The sequence below is a fragment of the Stegostoma tigrinum genome, chromosome 23 (genome assembly GCF_030684315.1).
Source record: "Stegostoma tigrinum isolate sSteTig4 chromosome 23, sSteTig4.hap1, whole genome shotgun sequence".
NCBI lineage: Eukaryota > Metazoa > Chordata > Chondrichthyes > Orectolobiformes > Stegostomatidae > Stegostoma > Stegostoma tigrinum.
Window position 1 is genome coordinate 42,373,512 of NC_081376.1, and position 27,378 is coordinate 42,400,889.

The 27,378-nt window shown below is 39.9% G+C and overlaps 1 protein-coding gene across 3 annotated transcripts in view; it reads left to right on the forward strand.

The window, feature by feature from the left end:
• Positions 1-27,378, forward strand: part of LOC125462445 (general transcription factor 3C polypeptide 1-like) — a 72,946-nt gene that overhangs the window by 27,244 nt on the left and 18,324 nt on the right. For all 3 annotated transcript variants that reach the window (XM_059654114.1, XM_059654115.1, XM_059654116.1), the window contains 15 exons: positions 4,015-4,160; positions 7,463-7,560; positions 8,879-8,975; positions 10,384-10,561; positions 13,644-13,791; positions 14,098-14,233; positions 16,119-16,197; positions 17,035-17,223; positions 17,649-17,809; positions 20,509-20,651; positions 21,809-21,890; positions 22,925-23,037; positions 23,772-23,834; positions 24,504-24,597; positions 26,839-27,011. In XM_059654114.1, coding sequence (XP_059510097.1) covers positions 4,015-4,160; positions 7,463-7,560; positions 8,879-8,975; positions 10,384-10,561; positions 13,644-13,791; positions 14,098-14,233; positions 16,119-16,197; positions 17,035-17,223; positions 17,649-17,809; positions 20,509-20,651; positions 21,809-21,890; positions 22,925-23,037; positions 23,772-23,834; positions 24,504-24,597; positions 26,839-27,011 — 1,900 coding nt within the window. The remainder of the gene's footprint in view (positions 1-4,014; positions 4,161-7,462; positions 7,561-8,878; positions 8,976-10,383; positions 10,562-13,643; positions 13,792-14,097; positions 14,234-16,118; positions 16,198-17,034; positions 17,224-17,648; positions 17,810-20,508; positions 20,652-21,808; positions 21,891-22,924; positions 23,038-23,771; positions 23,835-24,503; positions 24,598-26,838; positions 27,012-27,378) is intronic.

Genomic DNA, 27,378 nt, shown 5'->3' on the forward strand with positions numbered 1-27,378 from the left:
AGGGAGGCTAGTGAGATGAGGTTTTATGCTCCTGTCTACCTGTTTCAGTCTGTCTCTATATCCTCCTCTTCCTCCCCCCCCATCCCCTCAACCTACACCCCCTTCCACAAACCCCACCCACTTGCCCCAACCATCCTTGCATCATGTACAAGTATTCATTCAACCTTTCTCATTCACTCTGCACCCTTGATACTGTAAGATCCACTGTATATTTGTATTTGGTGGGAACTATATTAGTGCGGACTACCAAAAATTCTAAAGTTGATAATGTTGCAATTGTAGCACTTGATGTGTCATGACTATTTCATACCTGCTGCTATTCTTTGAGAAAGGAATTCATTTCATAACTGACTATTGAAACAGGCTTAATGCTGATTAGATGTTATCATCACAGCATTATCATGACCGCTGTGCAGCCATCTCCTCAGTTAATGACTCCAGACTGCTGTTCGAACAAAGAACAGTACAGCACAGGAAAAGGTCCTTTGACCCACCAAGCCTGTGCCAATACAGGACACCATGCTAAACTAAAAGCCTTTTGCCTTGACACGGTCCATTTCCCTCTGTCCCCTGCCTATTCCTGTATCTGTCAAGATGCACCTTAAACATTGCTTCTACCACTTCCTTTGGCAGCACATTCCAGGCACTTAACACCCTCTGTGCAAAAAAAAAACTTGTCCTTCATCTCTCCTTTAAACTTTCCCCCTTGCCCTTAAATCTATGTTACTTGGTAATTGATATTTCTACCCTGGGAAAAAGACTCTGACGATGTATTCGATCCATGCCTCTCATAATTCTGTGAACTTACTTGAGGTGTCTACCCATCTCCCATATTCAAGTGAAAACAAACCAGATCTGTCCAATCTCTCCTCAAAGCTAATTCTGTCCAAACCTGGCAACATTCTGGTGAGCCTTTTCTGTGCCCTCTACAAAGCATCCATGTCCTTCTGGTAGTGTGGCAACCAGAACTGTGCTTAATATTCCAAATGTCACCTCCCTAAAGGTATATACAGCTATAACAGGACTTGTGAGGCTGGATGAACACAGCAGGCCAAGCAGCATCTCAGGAGCACAAAAGCTGACGTTTCGGGCCTACCGAAACGTCAGCTTTTGTGCTCCTGAGATGCTGCTTGGCCTGCTGTGTTCATCCAGCCTCACATTTTATTATCTTGGAATTCTCCAGCATCTGCAGTTCCCATTATCTCTGTAACAGGACTTGCCAGATTTTGTACTCTGAGCCCTGCTGATGAAGGTAATCATTATCATATCCCTTCTGGACTACCTTATCCACTTGTGTTGCCACTTTCAGGGAGCTGTGGACCTGTACACTTGACTCCCTCTGTTAGTGTTTCTCATGGTTCTGCCATTTACTGTATACTTATCATTCCTGCATTTTGCCTTCCAAAATGCATTACCTTACCTTTAGAGATATACAGCATGGCAACAAATCCTTCGGTCCAACTTGTCCATGCTGACCAAATATCTAAATAAATCTCGTCCCATTTGCCAACATTTGGCCCTTATTTCTCCAAACCCATCCTTTTCATATACCCATCCAGATACCTTTTAAATGTTGTAATTGTACCAGCCTGCACCACTTCCTCTGGCAGCTCATTCCATACACGCACCACCCTCTGTGTGAAAGAGCTGCCCCCTTAGGTCCCTTTTAAATCTTTCCCACCTCACCTTAAACCTGTGCCATCTAGTTTTGGATTCTCTCGCCCTTTGGAAAAGAGCTTGTCTGTTTACCCTATCCATGCCCCGCCTGACTTGATGAATCTTTATAAGGTCACCCCTCAGCCTCCAACGCCCCAGGGAAAATAGCCTCAGCCTACTCAGCCTCTTCCTATAGCTCAAACCATGGCAACATCCTTAAATCTTTTCTGAACTCTTTCAAATTTCACAACATCCTTCCTAGCGCAGGGAGGCCAAAACTATATGCAGTATTCCAAAAGCAGCCTCACCAATGTCCTGTACTGCTGGAACACGACTTCCCAATTCCAATAAAGACAAGTGCACCAAATGCCACCTTCACTATCCTGTCTAACTGGGATGTCACTTTCAAGCAGCTATGAACCTGCACCCCAAGGTTTTGTTCTCAACATTCCCTGGGACCTTACCTTAAAGTGTATGTGTCCTGCCCTAATTTGCCTTTGTCCATTAAATTCCATCTACCGTTTTCCGCCCAAGTGTCCAGCCTTTGTATATCCTGCTGTTTCTTCTGGCAGTCCTCCTCACTATCCACAGCTCCTCCAATCTTTTGGCCCAGTGGTATTATCGCTGTATGGTTAATGTAGAGACCCTGGTAATGTTTTGGGGATTCGGGTTCGAATCCCGTGTTGGTAGATTTTGAGTTCAGTAAAAGTCTGGAATTAATGGATTCTTTGTCATCACTGATTCTTGTCGATTGTTGGAAAAACCCATCTGTTTCACTAATGTCCTTTAGGGAAGGAAACTGCCATCCTCACCTGATCTGGCCTACATGTGACTCCAGGCCCACAGCCAAGTGGTGAACTCTTAACTGTCCTCTGGGCAATTAGGGATTGGCAATAAATGTTGGCCTAGCCAGCAATGCCCTCATCCTGGTAATCAATAAAAAAAATTACTAATCAGACAATCTACATTCTCTTCCAAATCATTTAATGTACTTTGCAAGCAACAGAGGCTCCAGCACTGATCCCTGTGGAACGCTACCAGTCACAGATCTCCTGTCAGGATAACACCCTTTCACTGCTACTGTCTTTTATGATCAAGACAGTTCTGTATCCATCCCACCGCAGATCCAATGTGACTTCACCTTCTGTATCAACATGCTACAAAGGACCTTGTCAATGGCCTTGCTAAACTCCACATAGGCAACATCCACTGCCCTCCCTTCTTCAAGCATCTTTGTCACTTCCTCAAAAAATTCATTCAGTTTTGTGAGATACAACTTGCACCACACACAGCCATGTTGCCTGTTGCTAATAAGCCGATATTGTTCAAAATACGGGTAAATTCTTTCCCTAAAAATCTTCTCCAAAAATTTCACTACTACTGAAGTAAATCTCATCAGCCTGCAATTCCCCAGATTTTCCTCCTTGCTCTTCTTAAACAATGTCCAACGTTGGCTGCTCCCCAGTACAAAATCAGATGTTAGTGATCTTGTGATAGGTGTTTGTGTCCCACCATGGCAACTGATAAAATTTAAATACCGTTAATAAATCTGGTATTGAAAGTCAGTCTCAGTAATGGTGACGATGAAATTGATTGCTGTAAAAAACCCATTTGGCTCCCCCATTACTTGGGGAAGGAAATCTACGGTCATAACCTGATCTGGCCAACATGTGACTCCAGGCCTACAGTTATATACATGTCCCTTAACTGTCATGTGAACTGGTTGTGGCAAGAGTTAGAGGTGGGCCACACATGATGGCCTTGCCAGTGGCACCCACATGTTATGAAAGAGTAAAGATATATGTTCAGATACATTCCAAGGCAATTTATTGTAAGTTACAGGAGGTTATTTGATTTTGTTAAACCTTGTAGGATGCATTTTCGAGGTATTTTGTGTTTGGATACTGCATCTTTCAATAGATATGGCATCATTAGAAGATGTTCAGAGCACAGGGAAACATCCGTTATTAGAGTTGATGTCAAAGAGGATGAAAGAAAGATTAAGGGAGATGTAGTCTCATCTACCTAAATAATTAGGGGCATGGATAATTTTAAAGAATTTAACTCCACTTTTATAGTCTTCTATAATCTTCTTTTATCATCTTGAACCTGAATTGTTCCCTGTCATCAAACCAAGTATGTGGTGATGATGCAGTTCCTGATGGACCAAATTGTTCCTGGACTATGTAGGGAAATAGTTGGGCCCCCTGAAATCTGTTTTCTGAAAACAAATTTTAAATTATTTCTATTGTTGCTGCTGTTGAAAGAGCATTTTAAACAAACTAAAAACAATTACAGAAAGTTGTATTCTGTACTTTTCAGTTTTAATTGCTCCATTTTAACTTCTTTTTTAAACAGTTTATGTAGACGAAGCATCATGGAAAAGAAACTGCCCTCCTTCCCCGATTCACAGAGAGTTTGGATATGGTTGGGCTCTTATCAGTGACATACTGCTCTGTCTTCCCCTGTCTATCTTTGTCCAGATAGTACAAGTCAGCCACAAGGTAACACTACTGTGCCTTTTTTCTGAATCTCCAGTTACATTGTATATTAAATTTGTCATTAGCAGACTAGCTAGGAGTACAGTACACCAAATGGCAGTCATAAATCCGTAGGCAGAAAAGGGCAGCACAGATATAGACATCAGGGGGAGGAATTGACGAAAATCGACTACAAGCAGAGCCTAGCGGGGAAGACAGTAGACCAACAATGGCGGGAGTTTCTGGGTGTAATTTTGGACACAGTACAGAAGTTCATCCCAAAGAAAAGAGAGATTATCCGGGGTGGGATTAGACAGCCATGGCTGACAAAGGAAGTCAGGAAATATATCAAAGAAAAAGAGCCTATAAAGTGGCCAAGAGCACTGGGAAATCAGAAGATTGGGAAGGCTACAAAAACAAACAGAGGATAACAAAGAGAGAAATAAGAAAGGAGAGGATCAAATATGAAGGTAGGCTAGCTAGTAATATTAGAAATGATAGTAAAAGCTTCTTTCAATACATAAGAAACAAACGAGAGGCAAAAGTAGATATTCGGCCGCTCCAAATTTATGCTGGAAGGCTAGTGATGGGAGATAAGGAAATAGCTGAAGAACTTAATAAGTACTTTGTGTCAGTCTTCACAGTGGAAGACATGAGTAGTATGCCAACAATTAGGGAGAATCAGGGGGCAGAGTTGAGTATGGTAGGCATTACAAAAGAGAAAGTTCTAGAAAAGCTAAAAGGTCTAAAAATTGATAAATCTCCTGGCCCCGATGGGCTACACCCTAGAGTTCTGAGGGAGGTGGCTGAGGAAATAGCAGAGGCTTTGGTCGTGATCTTTCAAAAGTAACTGGAGCCAGGGAAAGTCCCAGATGATTGGAAAATTGCTGTTGTAACCCCCTTGTTTAAGAAAGGATCAAGGCAAAAGATGGAAAATTATAGGCCGATTAGCCGAACCTCGGCAGTTGGTAAAATTCTAGAATCCGTTGTCAAGGATGAGATTTCTAAATTCCTGGAAGTGCAGGGTCAGATTAGAACAAGTCAGCATGGATCTAGTAAGGGGAGGTCGTGCCTGACAGACCTGTTAGAATTCTTTGAAGAGGTAACAAGTAGGTTAGACCAGGGAAACCCAGTGGATGTTATCTATCTAGACTTCCAAAAGGCCTTTGATAAGGTGCCTCAAGGGAGGCTGCTGAGCAAGGTGAGGGCCCATGGTGTTCGAGTTGAGGATTGGCTGTCTGACAGAAGGCAGAGAGTTAGGATAAAAGGCTCTTTTTCGGATTGGCAACCAGTGACGAGTGGTGTCCCCCTGGGTTCAGTGTTGGGATCGCAGCTGTTCACCTTATATATTAATGATCTTGATGAAGGGACTGGGGACATTCTGGTGAAGTTTGCCGATGATACAAAGATAGGTGGACAGGCAGGTAGTACTGAGGAGGTGGGGAAGCTGCAGAAAGATTTAGACAGTTTAGGAGCGTGGTCCAAGAAATGACTGATGAAATTCAATGTGAGTAATTGTGAGGTTTTGAACTTTGGAAAAAAGAATACAGGCTTGGACTATTTTCTAAATGGTGAGAAAATTTGTAAAGCAGAAGTACAAAGGGATCTGGGAGTGTTGGTCCAGGATTGTCTAAAAGTTAACTTGCAGGTAGAGTCCGTAATTTAGAAAGTGAATGTAATGTTGTTGTTTATCTCAAGAGGGTTGAAATGTAAAAGCAGCAATGTGCTTCTGAGGCTTTATAAAGCTCTAGTTAGCCCCCATTTAGAATACTGTGTCCAATTTTGGACCCCACACCTCAGGAAGGACATACTAGCCCTGGAGCTTGTACAGCAGAGATTCACTCGGCTGATCCCTGGAATGGTAGGTTTAACGTATGATGAACGGCTAAGGGTCCTGGGATTGTACTCATTAGAATTTAGAAGGTTGAGGAGATTTCTGATAGAAACTTACAAGATAATGTATGGTTTAGAAGGGGTGGATGCTAGGAAGTTGTTTCCGTAAGGCGGTGAGACTAGGACCCGTGGGCACAGCCTTAAAATTAGAGGGAGTAAATTTAAAACAGAAATGAGACGACATTTCTTCATCCAGAGAGTGGTGGGCTTGTGGAATTCATTGCCATGGAGTGCAGTGGAGGCCGGGACGTTGGATGCCTTCAAGACAGAGATCGACAAATTTTTGATCTCAGAAGGAATCAAGGGCTACGGGGAGAGTGCAGGGAAGTGGAGTTGAAATGCCCATCAGCCATGATTTAAATGGTGGAGTGGACTTGATGGGCCGAATGGCCTTACTTCCACTCCTATGTCTTATGGTCTTATGGTCTTACGAATATTAGAAGAAAGGTGGGAGGAGATATCAGGGTCCCTAGCAGTAATTTTCAAATCCTCTGGCCGCTGGTAAGGTGCTAGAGGACTGGAGGACTGCTGATGTTGTCCTGTGTTGCTTTTAAAAACAAAAGGAGGAGGGAATTCACCACGTAATTACCGAACAGTTAGTCTAACCTGAGTGATGGGACAATTATTTGGAAAAGTTCTGAGGGACAAAATATATCTTGATTTGGAGATGCATATTAATTGGAGATGCTCAGTATAGATTTGTTAAGGGAAGATCATCTTTTATAAATTTGATCAGATTATTTTGAGGAGGTAAACAGGAGTATTAATGAGAACAATTTGTTTGATATCGTCTACATGGAACTTGGCAAAGATAAGGTCCCTCATGGGAGAATGGTCATGAAAGTAAGAGTGCATGGAATCCAAAGCAAAATGTCATCACAATCATGACTTTGTGGCTTTGGTGAGTTGCAAAATTTCCATCCATTGATCTCTTGCAGCCACAATATTTGTATGACTATTAATGTTAGGTTTCTGGTCATTGTAACCCCTGGGAGTTAGTGAGGTTTCAGCAGAAGATGATGCCTTTTAATGTCAAGAGGAGATGGGTAGATTCCATTTTCGTTTGGAAGCATCTTCACTCACAGCTCACCTTGCCTGCTGAAGGGCCGGAGCAGACCCAATGTTTTGCATTAAGTTTTATCACTACCCTCTCAAAATAGTTTTCAGCCATTGAACATTTTCAAAACACACATCTGCCCCATGGGGCAATTTCTTAGCTGTATTACTTTTAAACATCAAAACAAACTATATCACAGGTTAATTTTCTTAAATGAAGCTATACAAATACTGAGTTTTCATTACTTAAAGTATTTTACAAATAAACTAGATGTCCAATAATTGTATGTCATATTGTTTTGAGACAGTATTCCATGAAGTTGCTGGTTTTGACTTGACGACTTTTCTCTACTTTTATTCCATCTCATGTTAAATAGGTTGAAAATCTGGATGAGTATTTAAATGATACTTTACTGAAACACACTTTAGTAAGGGACCTACCCCAGCCCACACGGCAGCAACTTCTCTATAAGCGGTAAGAACAGTCATGTTTGTTTCCAAAATTAATGCCAATCTCTCATTCTACAACTTCATCGCTATCAGTAACCATTAGTTTTAGTAGAAATACTGGTTAACTAATAAATGTGTCACTTAAGTAAAACAGAAAATTACTTTGAAATTTTGATCCTTCTATCAGAGAAAAAGAACTTCTGTTACAAGCACTTGGCTTTGGTGTCAAATGCTTTCACCTCCATTTTGGGTAAATCTCAGTTAAGAGCAGTGCAACACTTCCACTGCTTGATCTATAGAACATCACTACTGATGCAAATATTTCCTTTTCACAAGTTGTCCGCTCCCCCATATTAGTGTACATATTTATGTGTGCATAACTCACATACATAAGCAACACTTGATAACCAGGAATGCTCTGGCGTTGTGTTTAGTGGAAGCAGAGGTGATCTGTAACATTTACAGGAAATTGCATGGATGCTTGAAAGATGCAAACCAGCAAGGCTACAGAGATGTAGCAGGGGAAGGGGATTGAATAGATTATTCCTTGGACAGTTGACGTAGTCTTAATGGGCCAAATAGCACCTTCCTGTGCTGTAAATGACTCTTCTGATTACTCACATTAACTCTCTTCCTAACTGTCTTGAGCGAGTCTACCAGCTTAAAATCCTCCACCTCAGTTAGTTGATGTAATTGAGTAATAATTAGCTGCTGAAATACTGCTCAAAGCAAGCGGAAATTTTGCAGCCATCCACAAGTATATTTAAAAACGTTAGCTGGTAATGGTGATGCATCCAACAAGATGGAATTGCTTCAAGACTTTCTAACACTAGATTTTGCATATTTTTCAAATGATGTATGAAATGAAAAGTTTCATGGATTGTCAGCCTGGTTCACAGCGTGACACACTTGCATGTTCTGGAAGCTACGTATATTAATACGTCTCCTCTTTAGTATTGTGGTTAGTATGTCCACTGACTGGGCTTCAATTCCTTGACTGAGAATTTACCTCTTGGAGGTCATTTTGGTTCATTTGGCAGGATGGCTGGTTTGCGATGTAAATGATTCCAGCAGCATGTATTCAATTCCTGCACCAGCTGAGATTACGATAAAGGATTGTTCTCAACCTTTCCCCTCACCTTAGGCATTGGCAACCCTTGGGCTAAACCATCACCGGCATTCCCTTTGTAAAGCTCTGAGAATGTAAGTCTTGATTTTGGTGCTCAAATAATGAATTACAGCTTGAACTCACAACCTAGAGTGCCAAATAAGCCACAGCTGATGAAACAAAGAATATTCTCTTCGATGCAATTGGTGTGATTTATTTTTTCTGTTCTTTACAGGAGATACATATTTTCTATCTTTGAGAGTTTACAACGTCTTTGTTTTATGGGATTGCTGCAATTTGGTCCAACTGAAAAATTTCAAGAGAAGGATCAGGTAGGCTGTCAGCCAAGATGTTGATGGTCATAAAGTCCATAAGAATTAGTGGATGCTGCTTTTCTGGTTCTGAATCATGCTACAACATTATGTAGCCATAATTTCTAAGAATTTGAGTGTCTCTATAAATGGGTTGTGTGACTCTTGCAGATCATCATGAATGGGCCTGCCTCAGCTAGCTACTCTGTTCTGAGCTTTGAACCTGGGTTCTTTTGAAAAGCACCATCATGTACATAATCTTACATTCTATACCAAACTTATGTGGCAATTCATTGCTCTGATGGAATTCACAGGAGCAACCAAACAAATTGTACAGAGACATGAAACACGTCTTACACTCTACAATATCTTGTGTATTCTTGGTATCTAACAACAGTAATGTTGCAGACTTTCTATAGCTGGTAGCTATCAAAACTGCAGGTTTTCTGTTGGAAGAATCTAGAAGTGGAAAAATAGTGTGTTTGTGTACCCTTAAATACAATAAAAAGTCAATTTACTGAGAAAAATGTTCCATTTAAGTGCTTTGGAACCAGTCTTATTGTTTAGCATCTAAAATCCCTTTAATGTGCATTCTTGCTACAGACTTAGACTTAAATTGTTGTGTGGTTTAGAGAAAAAAATACCCCATTGTTTTGACCTATATTTAGTTGTGTATTTCTCTGTTTAACAGCATAATTATTCTAATCTTATTTTTAAATAGATGATATTATATACAACAACAATAAAAACAGAAGTAGCTGGAAAAGCTTAGCCAGTCTGGCAGCATATGTGAAGAAAAAAATCAGTTAACATTTCGGGTCTAGTGACCCTTCCTCAGAACATCTGAAGGATCACTGGACCTGAGAAATTAACTCTTGATTTTGTTTTTTCTTTACAAATGCTGCCAGACCTGCTGAGCTTTACCAGTAGCTTCTGTTTTTGTTCCTGATAATACAGCATTTGCAGGTTTTTTTTTGGTTTTTAGATGATGTTGTTTGTCTATTTAGATTCTAATTAAAACAACAGTTTCAGAACTCTTAAATGTAAATAAAGTGATTTATTTCTGATGGAGTGGCTGTGTCGTTTGTGCGTATATGTGTTAGTTATGTACATGTATAGACACCGCTTACTTTTTGTCCGCTCAAAGGCTTTCCATGTACCAATAATTTTAACTTATCTTGGGGAAGAAGACAGCCAGAGAGACTTCCATGGAATCTCAGCCACTGTTACTTATTCCACAAGACTAATCTCTTGAAATTTATCTGAAATGTCGTGTTCTCGCGTTCACTTAGGTTCAGCTACACTGCTGCACCAACATGCTGTAGCAATGTGCTGTTCAAATTATTCTACGCTGTGTCAATATTATTCGGCAATATGTAAGTTCTAAAACTGCAAATTGAGTTGTGATTGTTTATTTCCTCTGTATTAGATTTTCGTTTATATCAAAAAGAATGCCATGATTGTTGACACTACTAGTTGCGATCCGCATTATAATTTGGCCAGGAGTAGCCGGCCGTTTGATAATCGCTGCTACACTCTCAATAGTTTGCAAGATGTGGAGAGCTTCTGGTTTGATCTTATGTGTGTATGCCTGAATACACCATTAGGTAAGCACAGTTACAGACAATCTGTTAAAGATCAATAATCCTACTTTTTGTTTTCCTTCTCAACCCTGTTTCAATCTAAATATCTTGTAATTTGTACAAAGTTTGGTTGTGGCTGTGCCATGAAATGTTTACCAAGTCATTGGGTGCTCTTTTAAATCATTTTTATAGCTGTTTTCCAGCCCTTTTTCAAACTACTGTCAACAATTGAATTGAATGTTCAATATGTTTTGAAACAAATATAATCTGAGTTCTGTGCTGGAGTCTTTTCCTGATTCCCATGAGAGATGATGAGAGTGTCATTTCAGCTTCACCCTTCACAAAAGTAGACCCAACAGCATAATTTGATATCAGAGATAATGGGAACTGCAGATGCTGGAGAATTCCAAGACAATAAAATGTGAGGCTGGATGAACACAGCAGGCCAAGCAGCATCTCCTGAGATGCTGCTTGGCCTGCTGTGTTCATCCAGCCTCACATTTTATTGTCTCAGCATAATTTGATACATTGATGGTGCTAACCCCTGGTTGTAAAATTTGGGAATTGTGGTTGATGAAGAGAGTGATTCTATTCCCATGTACCTGGTTGGGGTGAATAGTGTTTCGGGTCCAGAAGAAGCACCATGACAAAATCTTGAAAACAAAGGCTAGATTTGGTTAGATTGATGATTTTGACTAGTCTTTGTGCAAGTTTATTGCAGTCCCTTGCAATGTATATTTTTGGCCACACAGTGTCACTACTGACAAATTACAAGGGGAGGAAATGGATTTAAATGAATTTTACTATTTATTTATTTAAAATGCCTATTCATTTTCAAATTTTTCTTTAAGGAGGGTATACAAGAGTATGATCTGTTCTGTATTCGAGCTGTCTTGCTTTTCTATATTTATAAAACAACAATTAATTTCTTCATAGTTTAATTGCTGCTTCATAGTTTTCTGTTTGCTTGTTAGCCTTTCCTGCTCTAAACCAGCAAAAAGCAGTTTTGAGTTTAGATCTATGAAAGTCCTTTGAAATTGCATTTTACAAGCATATTTCAGTTTCACACCTTTGATTTCTGAGATTTGGAGGTGCCGCTGTTGGACTGGGGTGAATGAGGTCAGAAATCAGACAACGCCAGGTTATCGTCCAACAGAGTTATTTGAAATCACAAGCTTTTGGAGTGTAGTCCCTTCATCAGGTGAAGTGAGAGAGAAGCAGACAGACACAGAATTTATAGACAGAGATTTAAAGATCATACAAATGTTGAGAGTTGAATGTGTGAATAATGTAACTTTGCAGGTGATCAAAAGTGTCTGACAGTGTGGGTAAAGTGTCAACAGCTGAATAACTAACAAGTGAAGGGCTAACCTATAATCCATTTAAATGAGGCAGAGAGATAATTACAAAAAAATTAAAAATAAGGTGGTCCAGCACCACATGACTGGAATGACATGGTAGGTATAAGAGTTGCATTCCAAGGGTCTAACCAAAGTAATAATTAATTCCAAAACTGTCCAAACTAATTAAGGTCAAGAGATCATAACAATTTATCAAGGTGATGGTGTCAAAACAGGACAGTAAGGAAAATTTGGCAGATACAAAACTGTGTGCTGGAGTCACATGTAGTGTGACATGAGCCCAAGATCACAATTGAGGCTGTATTCAAAGGTATAGAACTTGGCCAACAGTTTCTCCTTAGCTGGATCTCTTGACAGCCGCCTTGGAGGACGCTTACCCAAAGCTTGGAGACTGAATGTCTTTGAACGCTGAAGTGTCCCTTAACTGGGAGGGATCATTCTTGTCTGGTGATTGTTGTGCAGTGTCCACTCCTCCGTTGTCATAGTGTCTGCATGGTCTTGCCAATATACCATGCCTCTGGGCATGCCTCCTCAGAAGACAAACACAGGATACAACCAATAGAGTACCCTTCAACGTCCAATACTTCTCTGAAGAAGAGAAACTTGACTATCCAAATATTGGTTAATCCTGTCCCTCCTTATCCTCTCCCGTAACTTGCCTACCACTGATGTCACGCTCACTGGTCTGTAGTTCCCTGGCTTGTCTTTGCTACTTTTCTCATACAATGGACTAAATCGTTAACTAAATGTTCACATTAATTAGCAGAGGTATATTAATTAATATGCTAACATGGAAATAGTAATCTGAATGGGACAGCAATGTAATGCTTTGGCCAGGTATTAGTATGAACAGATCTACAGTATTTTTAAAAAATGTCTAAAGTGATATTGTGTGCTTTGGGATAAGTACAAAAATTTTTTAAAATTATGTTGGTGTATATGGCACATGTCAAACCTTATCTAACATTCTGTGGATAGTTCTTATCACCAAACGTAAAGGATTCTCTTCTTAGAAGTTTTTAAAAAGCAATAAAAGAAATTGACAGAATTGATCCTGAAAAATTCTGGTAGATGTGTTTTTTAAAAAATCAGAATAAAAACATTTCTGATGGAAATGCACAGCAGATTTGATTATATGTGGGAAAAGTGGTTCAGTTTCCTTTCCAGCAATTATTTTGAAAAAGGAATAGTCTGGGTGGTTTGGTAGAACTTTCAAAACCTTGAGTATGCAAGAGGTTATTAGGGAAAAGCCTCTGAAGTAACTAGTATAAATAAGTTCCAAAAATAATGAGATCGAGTTAAGGGATTGATTGTGGAGGGCTTGTGATGTAGTAGATATCTCTGTGCCTCTGAATCACAATCCACATTTAAATTCCATCTGAGGACTTGATGGGTAAAGAAGGTGTGTTCATAATGTAGCCAAACAGGTTGAGTACCAAACGGGTTGAATACATCATTAGCAGGAAATAAGAGCTGCTGAGATTCCTGCTCAGCCATTTAATGAGGAAAAAAACCTTTGCCTCTGCCAACACTATCATAGTTCAAAACTGCAATATACATGTAAACATGCAACTTGCCACAGCAAGCTAAACTCTGAATGAATTGTAATACACACACACGAGGTAGAATATTTTAGTGAGAATTCAGGGAAGTTGATCTTTGACAAGTTGATGGATTATTTGGACCAACTGGTCTTTTTTTGCTTACTGAAAGCTCTTACAATGACTATTTGTTTCTGTTTCCAGGAGTTATTCGGTTTCCTCGATTAAACAAGAATGCTGGTCAGGCGACGCAAGAGGGTGCGGAAAGCACTGCACTTAATTTGGTGATGGAACAGGACTCGACTGCTAAGAGTGGCCTGGAACATAAACGTTCCCTCCTGGACTATGCTGTGTGCGTTTTGGGATCTAGTGCATGCAGTTTTACATCATTTTCTAAATTCCAATATAAACAGAGCATCTGATAGTGTTCAACTTGCTAGCTGTTCCCAACCCCTTTCACCACTGATTTGACAGTATTCGTGAAATATGTGCCTTGTAACATAATTTAAACACTGTGACCATGTGCTCTTTCTGACTCACACTCTGCTGTTTACTCGTCCTGTAAAATTGCATTGACTGCAGTTTGAGTTGGTGTTGATCGCAGAGTGGAATGCAACCTTGTTGCTTTTGCTAATTGTTCTATCCTCAATCCCTCTAGAGGTAGCCGGAGATTGGTGGATGATGGAAAATTACCTGGGGATGGCCTTGGAGCAGCTGGACTGGATTCTAGTTTCTTTGGGCATTTGAAAAGAAACTGGATCTGGACCAGTTACATTATTAACAATGCGAAAAAAGTAAGTATTCCAAATGTAAACATAGTCACCGTGTCTTGACATGTGTTGTTTTAACATAATATGGTGATTTGGACAGAACAGAGCTATAGTTTAGCTGCCTGACCGTCTCCTACGTTTTATCAGTTTAACAGACTGGTGATAACAATGGAATAAGATTAACATTTCATCCTTATTGATGCCATCAGTCATGATTCAGAGTCATCATCTGGGAGGCTTTCGACCCCATCACAAATAAATTTAGGCTGTTGTCCGTCCGTGAGATTTTTCTTTTCCTCGTTCCTTGTTTTTGATGTCGTTCAATTCCTTTTGTCCTGTTATCAGCACCCATCATGTCAGCTTCTGCAGTGCACCATTTACTTTCCTTTGTTGGGAAAATTGGTACTTCTACAGCTAATTCCACTAACCTCTGTGAGAAGTTTTGCTGTTATTTTAAGCTTGTGAAATGTTTAACATGATTAATGTGCATGAAGTCAGGAAAGGAATGTGTTTTTTTTCTCGGTGATATTCAAAATTGGTGCTTGTGACTTATTCATTTCAGTACTTTGTACTATCTGCTAATGAATTGAAGGAAGCTATCTTGGATGACTGGATGATTATTGCAAAGTATAAATGATTGATATAGCAATATTTGTAATATCTAAGGTTGTTGAGCTATCAGTCCCTTCCTCCTTATTGCCTGAGAAGTTTTGTTGTGGTTCTTGACTGCAGTCTTACTGAGTGTTTTGTCCCATCAGTACCACTGGAAGTTTTGTTTCGGAGTCCCCAGTGAACAAAGTTCAGGAAATAGGAGCAGGCATTTTTTGGCTACTGCAAATATTGAGTTTGATGTGGAGTAAGTGTAGCAAAAAAGAGGATATTACAATTACTCATGCAGTAACATTTAGCATATATTCTATAAAGATTGATTGAAATAAATAGATTGAACAAAATAATGTATAATTTAATGAAGACATGGGTTGTCCATGGGTTTTACCCATAGGAAGACTAAAAGTAAGCAGCATAAGTATTCTGTGGGATAAGTTGAAGTAATGAATGATAAACGAGAAAGAGGCCTAGCCAATTGGTTTTTCAATCAATGCGGGTATCAGTTGACAGAACCAATAGAATTGAGTTATATTGACAGAATAAAGGAACACGTCAGAAGAACTAGAGAACAAATGTCACAGTGTTCTGATTACACCACAGTTTGCAGACTGTGCAGTTCTAGTCACTGAAGTACAAGGAAAACAGTATGAAAATAAGCAAAAGTCCACACAATAGCTGTAAAGTGATCTAATTACCAGAAATTGGCTGAAGAAATTAGGATTTTTAGCTTTGAAGACATCCAGGAGGTGATCTACAAGTATGCAGAAGAGATAAGGAAATAGGAATGGTAAATCTGGAATGTTTGTTTTAAATCAAATAACAAGAATAAAATGACAGATTCAGTAGATGGTAAATGTGGGACTGATGTCAAGAAAGTATTTATGCAAAGGGTGATGATACTTCGATTTCCAGGTAAGTACAGTACCTTGAAACTTTCGAAGAGCAGTTGCAGATTGAAATGGAAAAATCTTCAGCATAGATGAACTAATGGTTTGAATGATCATCTTCATCCCTAATGGTCTTAAGATCTTTGACACTATCTCCCATTCCTCCTTTCAGACCATTAAACTTGCATTCTTGATCTAGCATTCAGACCATCTACCCTATTAACTCCTTTTAATGAGGTTCAGTCTCAAATTTTCATTGGAACTTTTAATATGCACTGTATAGACGTGATGTGTTCACAAAAATATGATTAGAAAATGAAGGTGTGAATACAAACATAAACAGATTTGTTTTGCTTTAGGCTGGTTTAAAACAAACTGCTCCTGCTAAGCCAATTTGCTTCCTTTTTCTGTAGAGTCTCAATATCCCTGAGAGCAGCTCAGTGCGATTACAGAGCTTCCTGAACAAACATGCCCTTCCCCTTGGTGTTGCAGGTGAAGTATTTATGTTGTAAATGCAACTCATTACATTATGGTTAGACATTAATGCTTTATGTGAAGTTTCTTGAATCTGTAAAATATCACAGTATCCTGGATTAAAAGCCTCATATGAGAGTCTGGAAAATTAAATATTAAAGTGAGACTGTAAATAGTCCTGAAAATTTAAGATACCAAGATGTTGAATTAAAAATTTACGTTATATTTGTATTAAATCTGATGTAATTCAAGTTAGCCAGTTTTTGAACGGCTTTGACCAAGCAATCTCCAGACAAATGCTGATGAAGGTGCTAGATATGGAGGTAATTGTCATTTCAAAAGGAAATTGGATAGGAGCTTGAATGAAGTAAACAGCAGGAATAGAGTAGGGCTAAGGGACTGACTGGACAGCTCCACTGATAGCAAAAGCTTAATTGGCCTCCTTCAGTGCTGTTACAATTCTATGTAGTGAAAAGGCATCACAATGCCACTGGAAATATAGTAAACAATTTTCATGCCATCATTTTCTTGGATAGTCACAATTACTTTCACCAGATTTTCTGTCTTGTGAACTGGGGTGTCCAATGATCAATCTGTCCAAATAGAACCATTGTCATGATAAAGTATGACTGATCCCAACCACGTGAGCCTGCACTGGATCCAAATCATTTCCATTGTCCAACTGGCTCAAGTGGAATTGAAGTTGTTCAGATATATTTGTTACAGCATACTTTTTAAAAAATTTTTGTTTATTATGGAAAGCTAAGATGGGAATGCAGTAAAGTGTGTTTTGATTACCATTATTTAACATGAAAAGGCTTCTGTGTTTTTTAATTGCTTTGTTTTTAAATCCAGGAAATAAATTCAGTATGCTAGGTGTCCTTAAGTCTGCACATGGACCTCTTGCTGAGTGCAAGGAAGAGATTCGAATTGAAATGGAGTGCAATGTAGGTAGAAATAAAAGAGTAGCTGGTGGAAAAGGACAGAAAAGGAAACGTCCTGAAAAGGATACTGTGAAGAAACAGAAGAAAAAGAGAAAGAAAGGTGAAGTTTCATCACTGCAGACTTGGTCTTTTAAGCTCTTACCTTATTAAAATGAAAGATCAGTTACTGCATAGGCTGTTAAAAGACTAACATCACCTGTACGATATTTTGGTTTTTCTGTTACTTTCTTAGAAAAGTAGCACTTGGAGTTGCTTTGGCAAATTAATGTTACACTGTTCTACATAAAATGCATTATTCTGTTCCTTAGAGTCAAGAGTGCTTTATTTACCGTAGGTTATCTCTTTAAAGCCTCAAGGTCTTTTTCCTTTCTACATTGCTACTGTCAGGTTCAATGCAAAATATTTTCTGTTGGTAACTAAAATACAGTATGTGAAATGAGCATTCTGTGCAGAAATGGATTAGGGTTCTGATTTCAACATTTTTCTGCTGTTAATGATCTAACAATTCTTACTTAATTCTTGCAGAAGAAATGCCACAACAGGAAAAGACGAAGAGATTTCGCTTCCAAGATGATGCTGATAGGAGTGCACTGCGCCGCATGACCAAACTACGTGTAACGTGGACTGCACAGGAAGACAGTCTGCTTATGCTTTGCCGAGTAGCCAGCCATATCCTTAACAAAAAAGTAAGCAATTGAATGTCTGTCATTTTAACAATGCACAATAGACAACCATGGTAATGGTACAGAGAGTTATTACATTGATCTCTTAACCTGTATGACCTGATTGAAATGTAGCCTACATTAATGGGATAAAAGTTTTTCCTATCTGATCGTCATAGATCTTCTCCGTGAAATGGGTTGTTGCCCTAACACAGTTCAAAACGGTTTTGACCGTGTATCATAAAATTGCTCAGATTTTAATGCAGTTTATTATCTATCTTGAGATTAGTGTGGGAACAAGCATGGGAAGTGGACAGATTCATGCTTAAACTCAACATTTGGGTGTGATAGAGAATTTTATGCTATCTGCACATGTTGCGGCTGGGGGAATAAAGTGGTTGGCTCAGAGCTCATGTGATGCGCAGCCTAAGAAGAAAACTGGATAGAGGAAGTTGTACTGGAAAAACTGGGCAACAAAAACTGCTTCCATCCTCCCTTTTCAGTTAAAATCACCTTCAACTTTTTTACGCAAACTGCTATTGTTGATAGTTCTAGGCAACTGTTCCATCTTTTTAAAGTATTTATTGTAGGAAAAAAACTGGCAAAGAGAGAAGCAAGCCAAAAAATTACTTCAGCATTTTATGCTTTATCTTTATCAAGAATATATTTTTGTCTTCTGGTATGATTCCTATTAATGTTAAGTTAAATCCCAGAATGAAATCTGGTTTGAAATCTAAGCTCTTAATATTAAGTAAATTAATATATAAGAAATGCACCTTTCATCATACATCTTCCTTGTATTTTAAGTTCCCGGCACAGGTAGAGTTAGGGAAATGTATGAATTTGGGTTAGAGCACCTGTCATGTCAAAGATTTTTCTTATTGCTGTTTGAAACATTGTAGAAACAGGTGTAGGCCTTCCTGCCCCTCAAGTCAGTTTAGTGAGATTCTCCGTCTCTCTCTCCGTCTCTCTCCCTCTCTCTCCCCCTCTCTCTCCCCCTCTCTCTCCCCCTCTCTCTCCCCCTCTCTCTCCCCCTCTCTCTCCCCCTCTCTCCCCCCCTCTCTCCCCCCCTCTCTCCCCCCCTCTCTCCCCCCCTCTCTCCCCCCCTCTCTCCCCCCCTCTCTCCCCCCCTCTCTCCCCCCCTCTCTCCCCCCCTCTCTCCCCCCCTCTCTCCCCCCCTCTCTCCCCCCCTCTCTCCCCCCCTCTCTCCCCCCCTCTCTCCCCCCCTCTCTCCCCCCCTCTCACCCCCCCTCTCTTCCCCCCCCTCCCCCCCTCACCCCCCCCTCACCCCCCCCTCACCCCCCCCCCTCACCCCCCCCTCTCACCCCCCCCTCTCACCCCCCCCTCTCACCCCCCCCTCACCCCCCCCTCTCTCTCTCCCCCTCTCTCTCCCCCTCTCTCTCCCCCTCTGTGTATTCTCTTTATATTAGGCACTGTATTCAAGATATTTGTATTTTCATACATAGTGATAAATCCTTTTACTTAGGGGATTTGCAAAAATTGTAGTCTTTTAGCTGACTGTGGAGAGATTTCTCTGTCACAGAGTTGTACAGCACAGAAGGAGATCCCTCGGTGCAACTCGTCCATGCTGACCAGATATTGTAAATTAATCTCATCTCATCTTTCAGCATATGGCCTACATTCCTATACCCATCCAGATGCCTCATAAATGTAATTATACCAGCCGCCTCCACTTCCTCTAATGGCTCGTTCCAGTCCCACACCACCCTCTGTGTGAAAAATTTTCCCCTTAGGTCCCATTTAAATCTTTCCTCTCTCACATTAAACCTGTGCTGACCAGTTTCGGACATCCCTCTGCGAGGAAAGATACTTTGGAAATTCACCCTATCCATGATTTCATAAACCTTTATAAGGTTATCACTCAACCTCTGAAGCTCCAGGGAAAATATCCCCAGTCTATTCAGCCGCTCCCTATAGCTCAAACCCTCCAATCCCGGTAACATCCTTGTAAATCTTATTTTCACCCTTTCAAGTTTAACAACATTTTTTCTATAGAAGGGAGACCAGAACTGAACGCAGTATTCCAAAAGAGTCTGAACCAATGCCCTGTACAGCTGCAACATGACCTCCCAACTCCTCTACTCATCGCACTGACTGTTGAAGGCAAGTGTGCCAAATGGCCCCTTCACTAACCTGTTTACTTGCAATTCCACTTTCAAGGCATAATGCACCTGGAGGTCTCTTTATTCACCAATACTCTCGTGGACCCCACCATTAAATGTATATATCCTGCCTTGCCAAAAAGCAACACCTCATATTTATCTAAATTAATCTCCACCTGCTAGTCCTTGGCCCATCCGATCAAGGTCCTGTTGTACTCTGAGGTAACCTCCTTCACTGTCCACTACACCTCCAATATTGGTGTCATCTGCAAACTTACTAACCATTTCTCCCATATTCAAACATAAATCATTTGTATAAGTAACAGAGGTTGGCATTTCAGCTTCAGATTTCAATCTTTGTCAATAAACATGCCCATTTCTTGGTCCAGATCTTACTTGTCTGTTTTGAGCATGTTATTGGGCTAGGCATGGGGACAACTCACAGAATCAGCATCTCATCACTTGAATCAAACCTTGCATAGTATATTCAAGAAAATGGCCCAGTTTTGGACAGGTCAGAAGGCAAGAAGACTGGCACAGGTGAAACTGGGTTAAACACAAATTTACAGACTTTTGAAAACAATGTCTTGTTGCATGTAGGTGAAGGGACCCTTTGTTCCTTGGCAAACAGTGAGAGATGTCATGCATAGTTATCTTGAAGTGGCTTTGGATAAAACATCTCTTGCTGTAGGGCGTCGATCCCGCTACATCCTCAAGAACCCACAGACAATGCTTAACTATAGGTGAGATCACTTCTTTTGAAGCACAGATAATGGCAAGAAGCAGTTAAAGTGTTAGAATGCTTAAATATGTTACGTTAAATATTTACTTTTATCTAAATGTTGAAATATTATGGATTTTTTCAGAACCAGTCTAATTGTAGAGCAGAATGAGAACTTACGTTGTAACCAGCAGACTTACCTAGTCTCGTAAATCCCCTTTGACTATACGTATGTTTTTGTGATCCAGAGCTGAGACTTTACACTGATTGTGTAAACAATGGTTCTTAAATTGTATTAAATTTGTATTGTCTGTATCAATTAAAATAACAAAGGCACATCTTAATAGAGTAAAGCAGAACTCCTTTTGTTTCTCTACATTTCCCTCCCATAATGTTATTAGATGCATTCTGGAAACCTTTTATTGATCTTGAAAATATAGGTCAATGATAATTACAACATACATAATTGATGTTAAGTAAAATAATGCTTTTTAGCCAATTCTAGTGCATGTACCTGTGAGACACAAGTTATTTAAATATTTTTGTCAGGCAAAGATTTGCACTGCTGCTTTGACCTTGCCTTGTGATCCGCTTTAAATCCAGCCCATACTGGCAGTTCCAAGTTTTTTCTGTCAGTTTATTGTTAAGATTCCACTCCTCCTGTGCCACTGCTATGGTCAGAAATCAGTTTGTTCTTTTCTGAAGAGGATGAGTGTGGGCAGGGAGGAATGGAAAGAGGTTCTGGGCACACAATCCAAAAATGGAGAATGGAGATACCACTGACCACTTTGTTTTATTTTATTCTGCATTTAATTGAGGTCACAGGGTGACGGCATTGCAACAGATGTAGTTTTGAAAATCGTGACAAATGTCGGGTGAAGTGGGTTGAGGGGGAGAGCTGGATGGCCACGTGAGGGAGAATGGAATCGAAATAACTTCTGATAAGAGTGGGACGACAGTCATGTGGAACATAAATGTTGCTGTGGGCCTATTGGGCTAAGTGGTCCGTTTTTATGCTGTAGGATCTAAAAGTTGCGATACAGCCTGAAGCAAAATATTTATGAATCACAGCTTGTTTAGTAAACATGACTGTCAGTTACCAAGTCTGTCTTCATGGATGCTTTAGTGTACTTTTAAAATATGAAATGTTTTAATTGTTCTACTCTTAACTGCTTGCAGGATTTGTCTTGCTGAGGTCTATGAAGATCATGCTTTAATCAATGAAATTATGAATAAAAAGAACAATTACCAGGACAGTAAGGTAAACTGAAACACAACAGTAGTTCGTCCCATCCCCCCACTGCACCACACAACCAGCCCAGCTCTTCCCCCCCCACCGACTGCATCCCAAAACAGTCCAACCTGTCTCTGCCTCCCTAACCGGTCCTTCCTCTCACCCATCCCTTCCTCCAACCCCAAGCCGCACCCCCATCTACCTACTAACCTCATCCCACCTCCTTGACCTGTCTGTCTTCCCTGGACTGACCTATCCCCTCCCTACCTCCCCACCTATACTCTCTCCACCTATCTTCTTTACTCTCCATCTTCGGTCCGCCTCCCCCTCTCTACCTATTTATTCCAGTTCCCTCTCCCCATCCCCCTCTCTGATGAAGGGTCTAGGCCCGAAACGTCAGCTTTTGTGCTCCTGAGATGCTGCTTGGCCTGCTGTGTTCATCCAGCCTCACATTTTATTATCTTGGAATTCTCCAGCATCTGCAGTTCCCATTATCTCTCACAACAGTATGACATTTTCTTTCCAGGCGGCCATTGGATAAAGTTGCAAAAATGATGATTTTGTTAAACAGATTCATTATGGTAATAATTGTATGACATTGGTCAATTCCAGATTTGTGGACAGCATCCAAAATGACCTGGAACTGGCAATCAAGCCTCACATTTGCAATATACTTCTAAAATCATTTACAGTTGTTAAAATGTTCAGATCATGATATTGATGTACCCTGGTCAATTTGATTATTCTGATCCTTTACTTGCTGGCAAGTTGACACCAATAGGTTCTGTATTTAAAGGCTAAATTTTCTTTATGAAAGCCCCAAGTTCAGATTGGATGAAAGTAACTGCCTTCTGCCTTGAGCTGGTGGTACTGTTATCTGCTTAAAGAATGTTCACAGATTCCTTTAAAGGGTAGCATGTCCTTAGGTGGCACATGTTTGACCATGGCCGGAAGGGTCTGTTTGTTTTACCTTCTGCACGATTTGGAGAAGGCATCTGCTGATTTTATATCCTTTCAGTCAAATACTCTCCTGTTCAAACAAACTACTTTAAATTTCATAGGTTTGTGCAGAGGAGTTTATAGAATTTGTAGGAAAACTGAAGCAGAAATTCACTTCTGCAATAGGATCCGTAAATATTGAAATTCCAGATACGCTGCAGGAATTATTTGCCAGGTAAGATTACTGGTTTTTATATGGAACTGTCTATCAGGTTTAATGAAATAATAGCATCTAGTATTGATATAGCAATAGTCTGTTTATTGTTCATACTCTGTAGTGTTGCAAACATGTATTTTGTAAAGTTACGAGGGCTTGTATGCAATTGTTGTGGGTTTTAACATTTAAATTTAGCACTGCGGCTTCCACTTACAATTATTTTCTAGTTACTTTATACATCTGTGCAGTATGTTTCTCTGCATGCGTAATATTTATCAAAATACTTTGGGAATGACAAGGTAAGATGTCAATGTGTGAGAGTTTAATTTTCTTTACATGTGAACAATTCAACATGGTGTCTTGCATTTGGAAGAATTCCATGACCATTTGCGAGCAACAAGTTACAGGAGCTAAATGTGATGCATGAAAAAAGTGTACTAACTGGCATCAGCAAACTGCAAGATTAATCTCTATGTGAGTGGAGCCCATGACATTATGCCATAATGAGTTCCTGCTATCCGTCAAATCCATCTGTCAGATATGTTGACCAGACAAGTTGTCCCCATAGTGATGGGGATAAAGAGCTTTGGAGCAAGCATTCTTCTATCATATCTCCTTCAGGGAAAGATAAGGAGTTGAAAGAAAGAGAACTTGTAAACTTGGGAGTGAAATACTGTGTGGGTTGCTGTTTTCCTTCCTTTTAAATTCACAGTTTTGTTGTTCACCTGTTTTCAATTTTATTCTTCATGTAGGTTCAAGATATTGGTAGTTGGGGAAGAAGGGAATGATAACCAGAAGCAGGATAACATTAAGAGGTAAACAATTTACTTTGTATATTTTTAAAGATCAGGTATTCTTATTGAAATGAAAACTGTGGAATAACCAAGTCGAGTTATCAGCTAAATATCACTTCAGAAACTAGATTACTATTTTTATGAAAGGCGTTTTCTGGTTCTGGTTCTGGTGGTGGTGTTGTCTATTAGAGGTAGTGATGGTTTGCAGAAGTAACAAATACCCAAAATTCTACATTAAAGTTGGAGGATATGATGTGGTAGATAATTTAGGGTTAAATTTTCACGGAGTGCTAGAGTTTCGCAGCCTATTTTATAATTTCCCCATCTCTTTTTTTTTTCTTTCCATTGACTGTCAGTTCATTGTACAAGCTGGAAAATTAGAGGTGATTTAAAAATTAACCACCTAAGGCTATCACAGAGTCTGTAAGGTTGAACCCCTCTTTCTTGTCCTATTTCACAGTGGCAGTGTTATCAAGTGTTGATTCAGCCACATTTTTGGAGAACCACAGCTAGCAGCAGAAGAAGAATTTGAAATTAGTAGAGTGCACGACAGTGTTAACAGTTCATTCGCTGCAGCCTCTTGTTAGCAAACCAGACATAGAGATTGAGTTGTTCTGCAATGTAAATGTACTAGATGTTAAACTGTCATAAATGTGAAGAAAGTTTTACCTTATTTCTTTTCTTTTATAGCATTGATGATATTCATTACTTGGTCCTACAGAATTTCATTCAGAGCACACTGGCTCTCTCTGATACGCAGATGAAATCATGCCAGTCTTTTCAGGTATTTATGTAACTGAGGGACTGCACTCATTCAGATTCACCTCATTTTAACAAAAAACAGTCTTTTCAATGAATCTTTTTAATTTTGAATCAGAACTCTTGCCAGGCTACACATAAGCATATGATGCATCAAAGTATTTTTTTTGTCAATGTGCTTTTGAAGACTAGTCACTCTCTTGTCTTGTAGAAGCGCAGAAGCCAAACTGTGCACAGAACCTCCCACAAACAGCAAACATGGTAATTAGCAGAATGATCAGTTTTTGTAATATTTGCTGAAAGTTGATGTTAATTAAGAAGTCAGAGATATTTAACATAGTGTTAGGGACCTTTTCCATCCAAATTAGCGGGCACATGGGCCTTTGTTTAACTTGGTCTCATCCAAAACCCAGCGCCTTTTGAAAATGCAGGGTACAGAAAAGATTTACTGGGATGTTTCCTGGCATGGAGGGCATTACCTATGAGGAGAGGTTGGAGAAACCTGGGTTGTTTTCACTGGAATGACAGAGGTAGAGATGGGGACCTGATAGAGGTCTATAAAATTATGAAAGGCATGGACAGAGTGGATAGTCAGAAGCTTCTTCCCAGGGTGGAACAGTCAATTACTAGGGGCCATGGGTTTAAAGGTGATGTGCGAGGCAAGTTTTATTTTTTACAGAGAGCAATAGGTGCCTGGAACTTCCTGCCAGGGGAGGCACTGAAAGGGCGTCTTGACAAATATATGAATAGGATGGGAATAGAGGAATATGGTCCCCGGAACAATAAGGGCTTTTAGTTGTGACGGGCAGCGTGTTGGTGCAGGCTTGGAGGGCCGAAGGGCCTGTTCCTGTCCTGTAATTTTCTTTATTCTTTGTACTCCCTTAATACTGCATGGGGTATCAGCCTTGATTTTTGTGCCCAAGCCCAGGGGTGAGATTTGAACCTGGAATTTTGTGACTCGGGCAAGTGTATTATTAGTTGAGCGATGGCTTGATGAGGTAAGGAAGGTATCACTACTAAACATGTCCGGGCTCTCTCTCACTGTCTTTGTAGCAGTGCTGATGACTACATACTGAACAAAGCATTGGTTTAAAATGCAGTTGCTCTGTCAACAGTTCAGCTGGTTCAGGAGGTTAGCTGTCGAACCAGTTAAATCACAGATTGTGTCAGCTTTCCTGGTCTAGCTTTGGGATGGTATTTTGAATGCAAGATCTGGCTGGAGCTCAGTAATGATGTCATTATTTGGCACTGACCCCACCAACAGTGTGTCTCAATGAAAATTACGATCATTGTGAGAAACTGTAAAAATACTAGGTTAAGTCATAGGTTCTAATAGTTGAGTATCTGGACTGAGCACTTCTTTCTATTGGCATTGCAAAGTGTAGTCCATTTTGTGTCTATTTTGTTGAATAGGCTATCTATCAGGAAAAATAGTATAATGATAACAAGACAGGACTAACAATGCTGAGATAACAAAGTGTGAAGCTGGATGAGCACAAAAGCCTGAGATGCTGCTTGGCCTGCTGTGTTCATCCAGCTTCACACTTTGTTATCTTGGATTCTCCAGCATCTGCAGTTCCCATTATCTCTGACTAACAATGCTGAGGATTGGATTCTAGAGTCATAAGTTCAAAAGGCACCATGACAGCTGGGAAATCTAAGTTCAATTAAATAATAAATCTGAAGTAAAAACTTAGTCAGTAGTAATCGTAACCATGAAATGACTGGGTTGTTGTCCATACAAACCCTTCTAATTCACAATCATTTAAAGATTAAAATCTTCCATCATTGCCTGGCCTGACCTTGCTGACTTCGACCTGCTCTCTGAAATGTTGCCACAGGTGGTTCAATAAAATGAGAAGCCAAATCACTTCTGCCTTTTCAAGGGAAGTTTGAGGTTGGGCAATAAATGTTGCCAGTGACTCATAGACCCCGTATATCAGAGGCTGAAATGGTTGTCCTTCCGTGAAAATAAAATTCTTCAATTCTGTAACATGCAGAGGACCCTGTAATTGTTTTTTTTTTACTTTTCTCTGCTACCTATTTGTCATTAGACTAAAGGACTGAAAAACGGTAAACATATCTAAGAAGAAGATAGATTACTGTGTCAAGGCTTAATAGATTCAGCAAAATAGGCCAGGTTCCTTGTAGTTGATAATCAAGAAACTTTGACTCTAAATTTTGAAACTTATGATCAATCAGATGGAGTATTTGTTTAGTATAAACAGTGCATTAGTAATTTTGTGTAAAACTGTTACTTGCCTAGACTTTTCATCTATACAAACAATACAAGGATGAAGTACTGGTCAAAGTGTTTCTCGAGTTCCAACAGCGAAGCTTGGTAAATCGTCGCAGGGTCAGTAAAGCTTTGGGTCCCAAGAAGAGTCGAGCCTTGCCCTTTGCACCAATGTCTTACCAGTTATCCCAGGCATACTACAGGTAGGTAGTGAAACTGTTAACAATAAAACTGCTGCACCCCAAATACTTGTCACTTTTAAGTTTCCACAATACTTAAAGTTAGGTGCTGATTTTGCAACAGCAGCAGTAACTGAGCAGAGTATCACTGGGTTTAGTGTGGGTGACTTGCTCTTTGTGAAATAACCACCTCCATTTTTGAGCGCCCATTTTCTTATTTGTGACATAATGCTTCACTTAAATTTTTGAAGTGCAGTGTGATTCTGTTCAAAGGGTTACTCTGAATTAGTGACTTTAAAAGGATTACAGCTTTCTGTGATGAATTGCTGTGTAGGTCAAGAATTGTGTGATTATTATAAAGCTACCCTTGCTGCATGGTTGATGCCTTCAT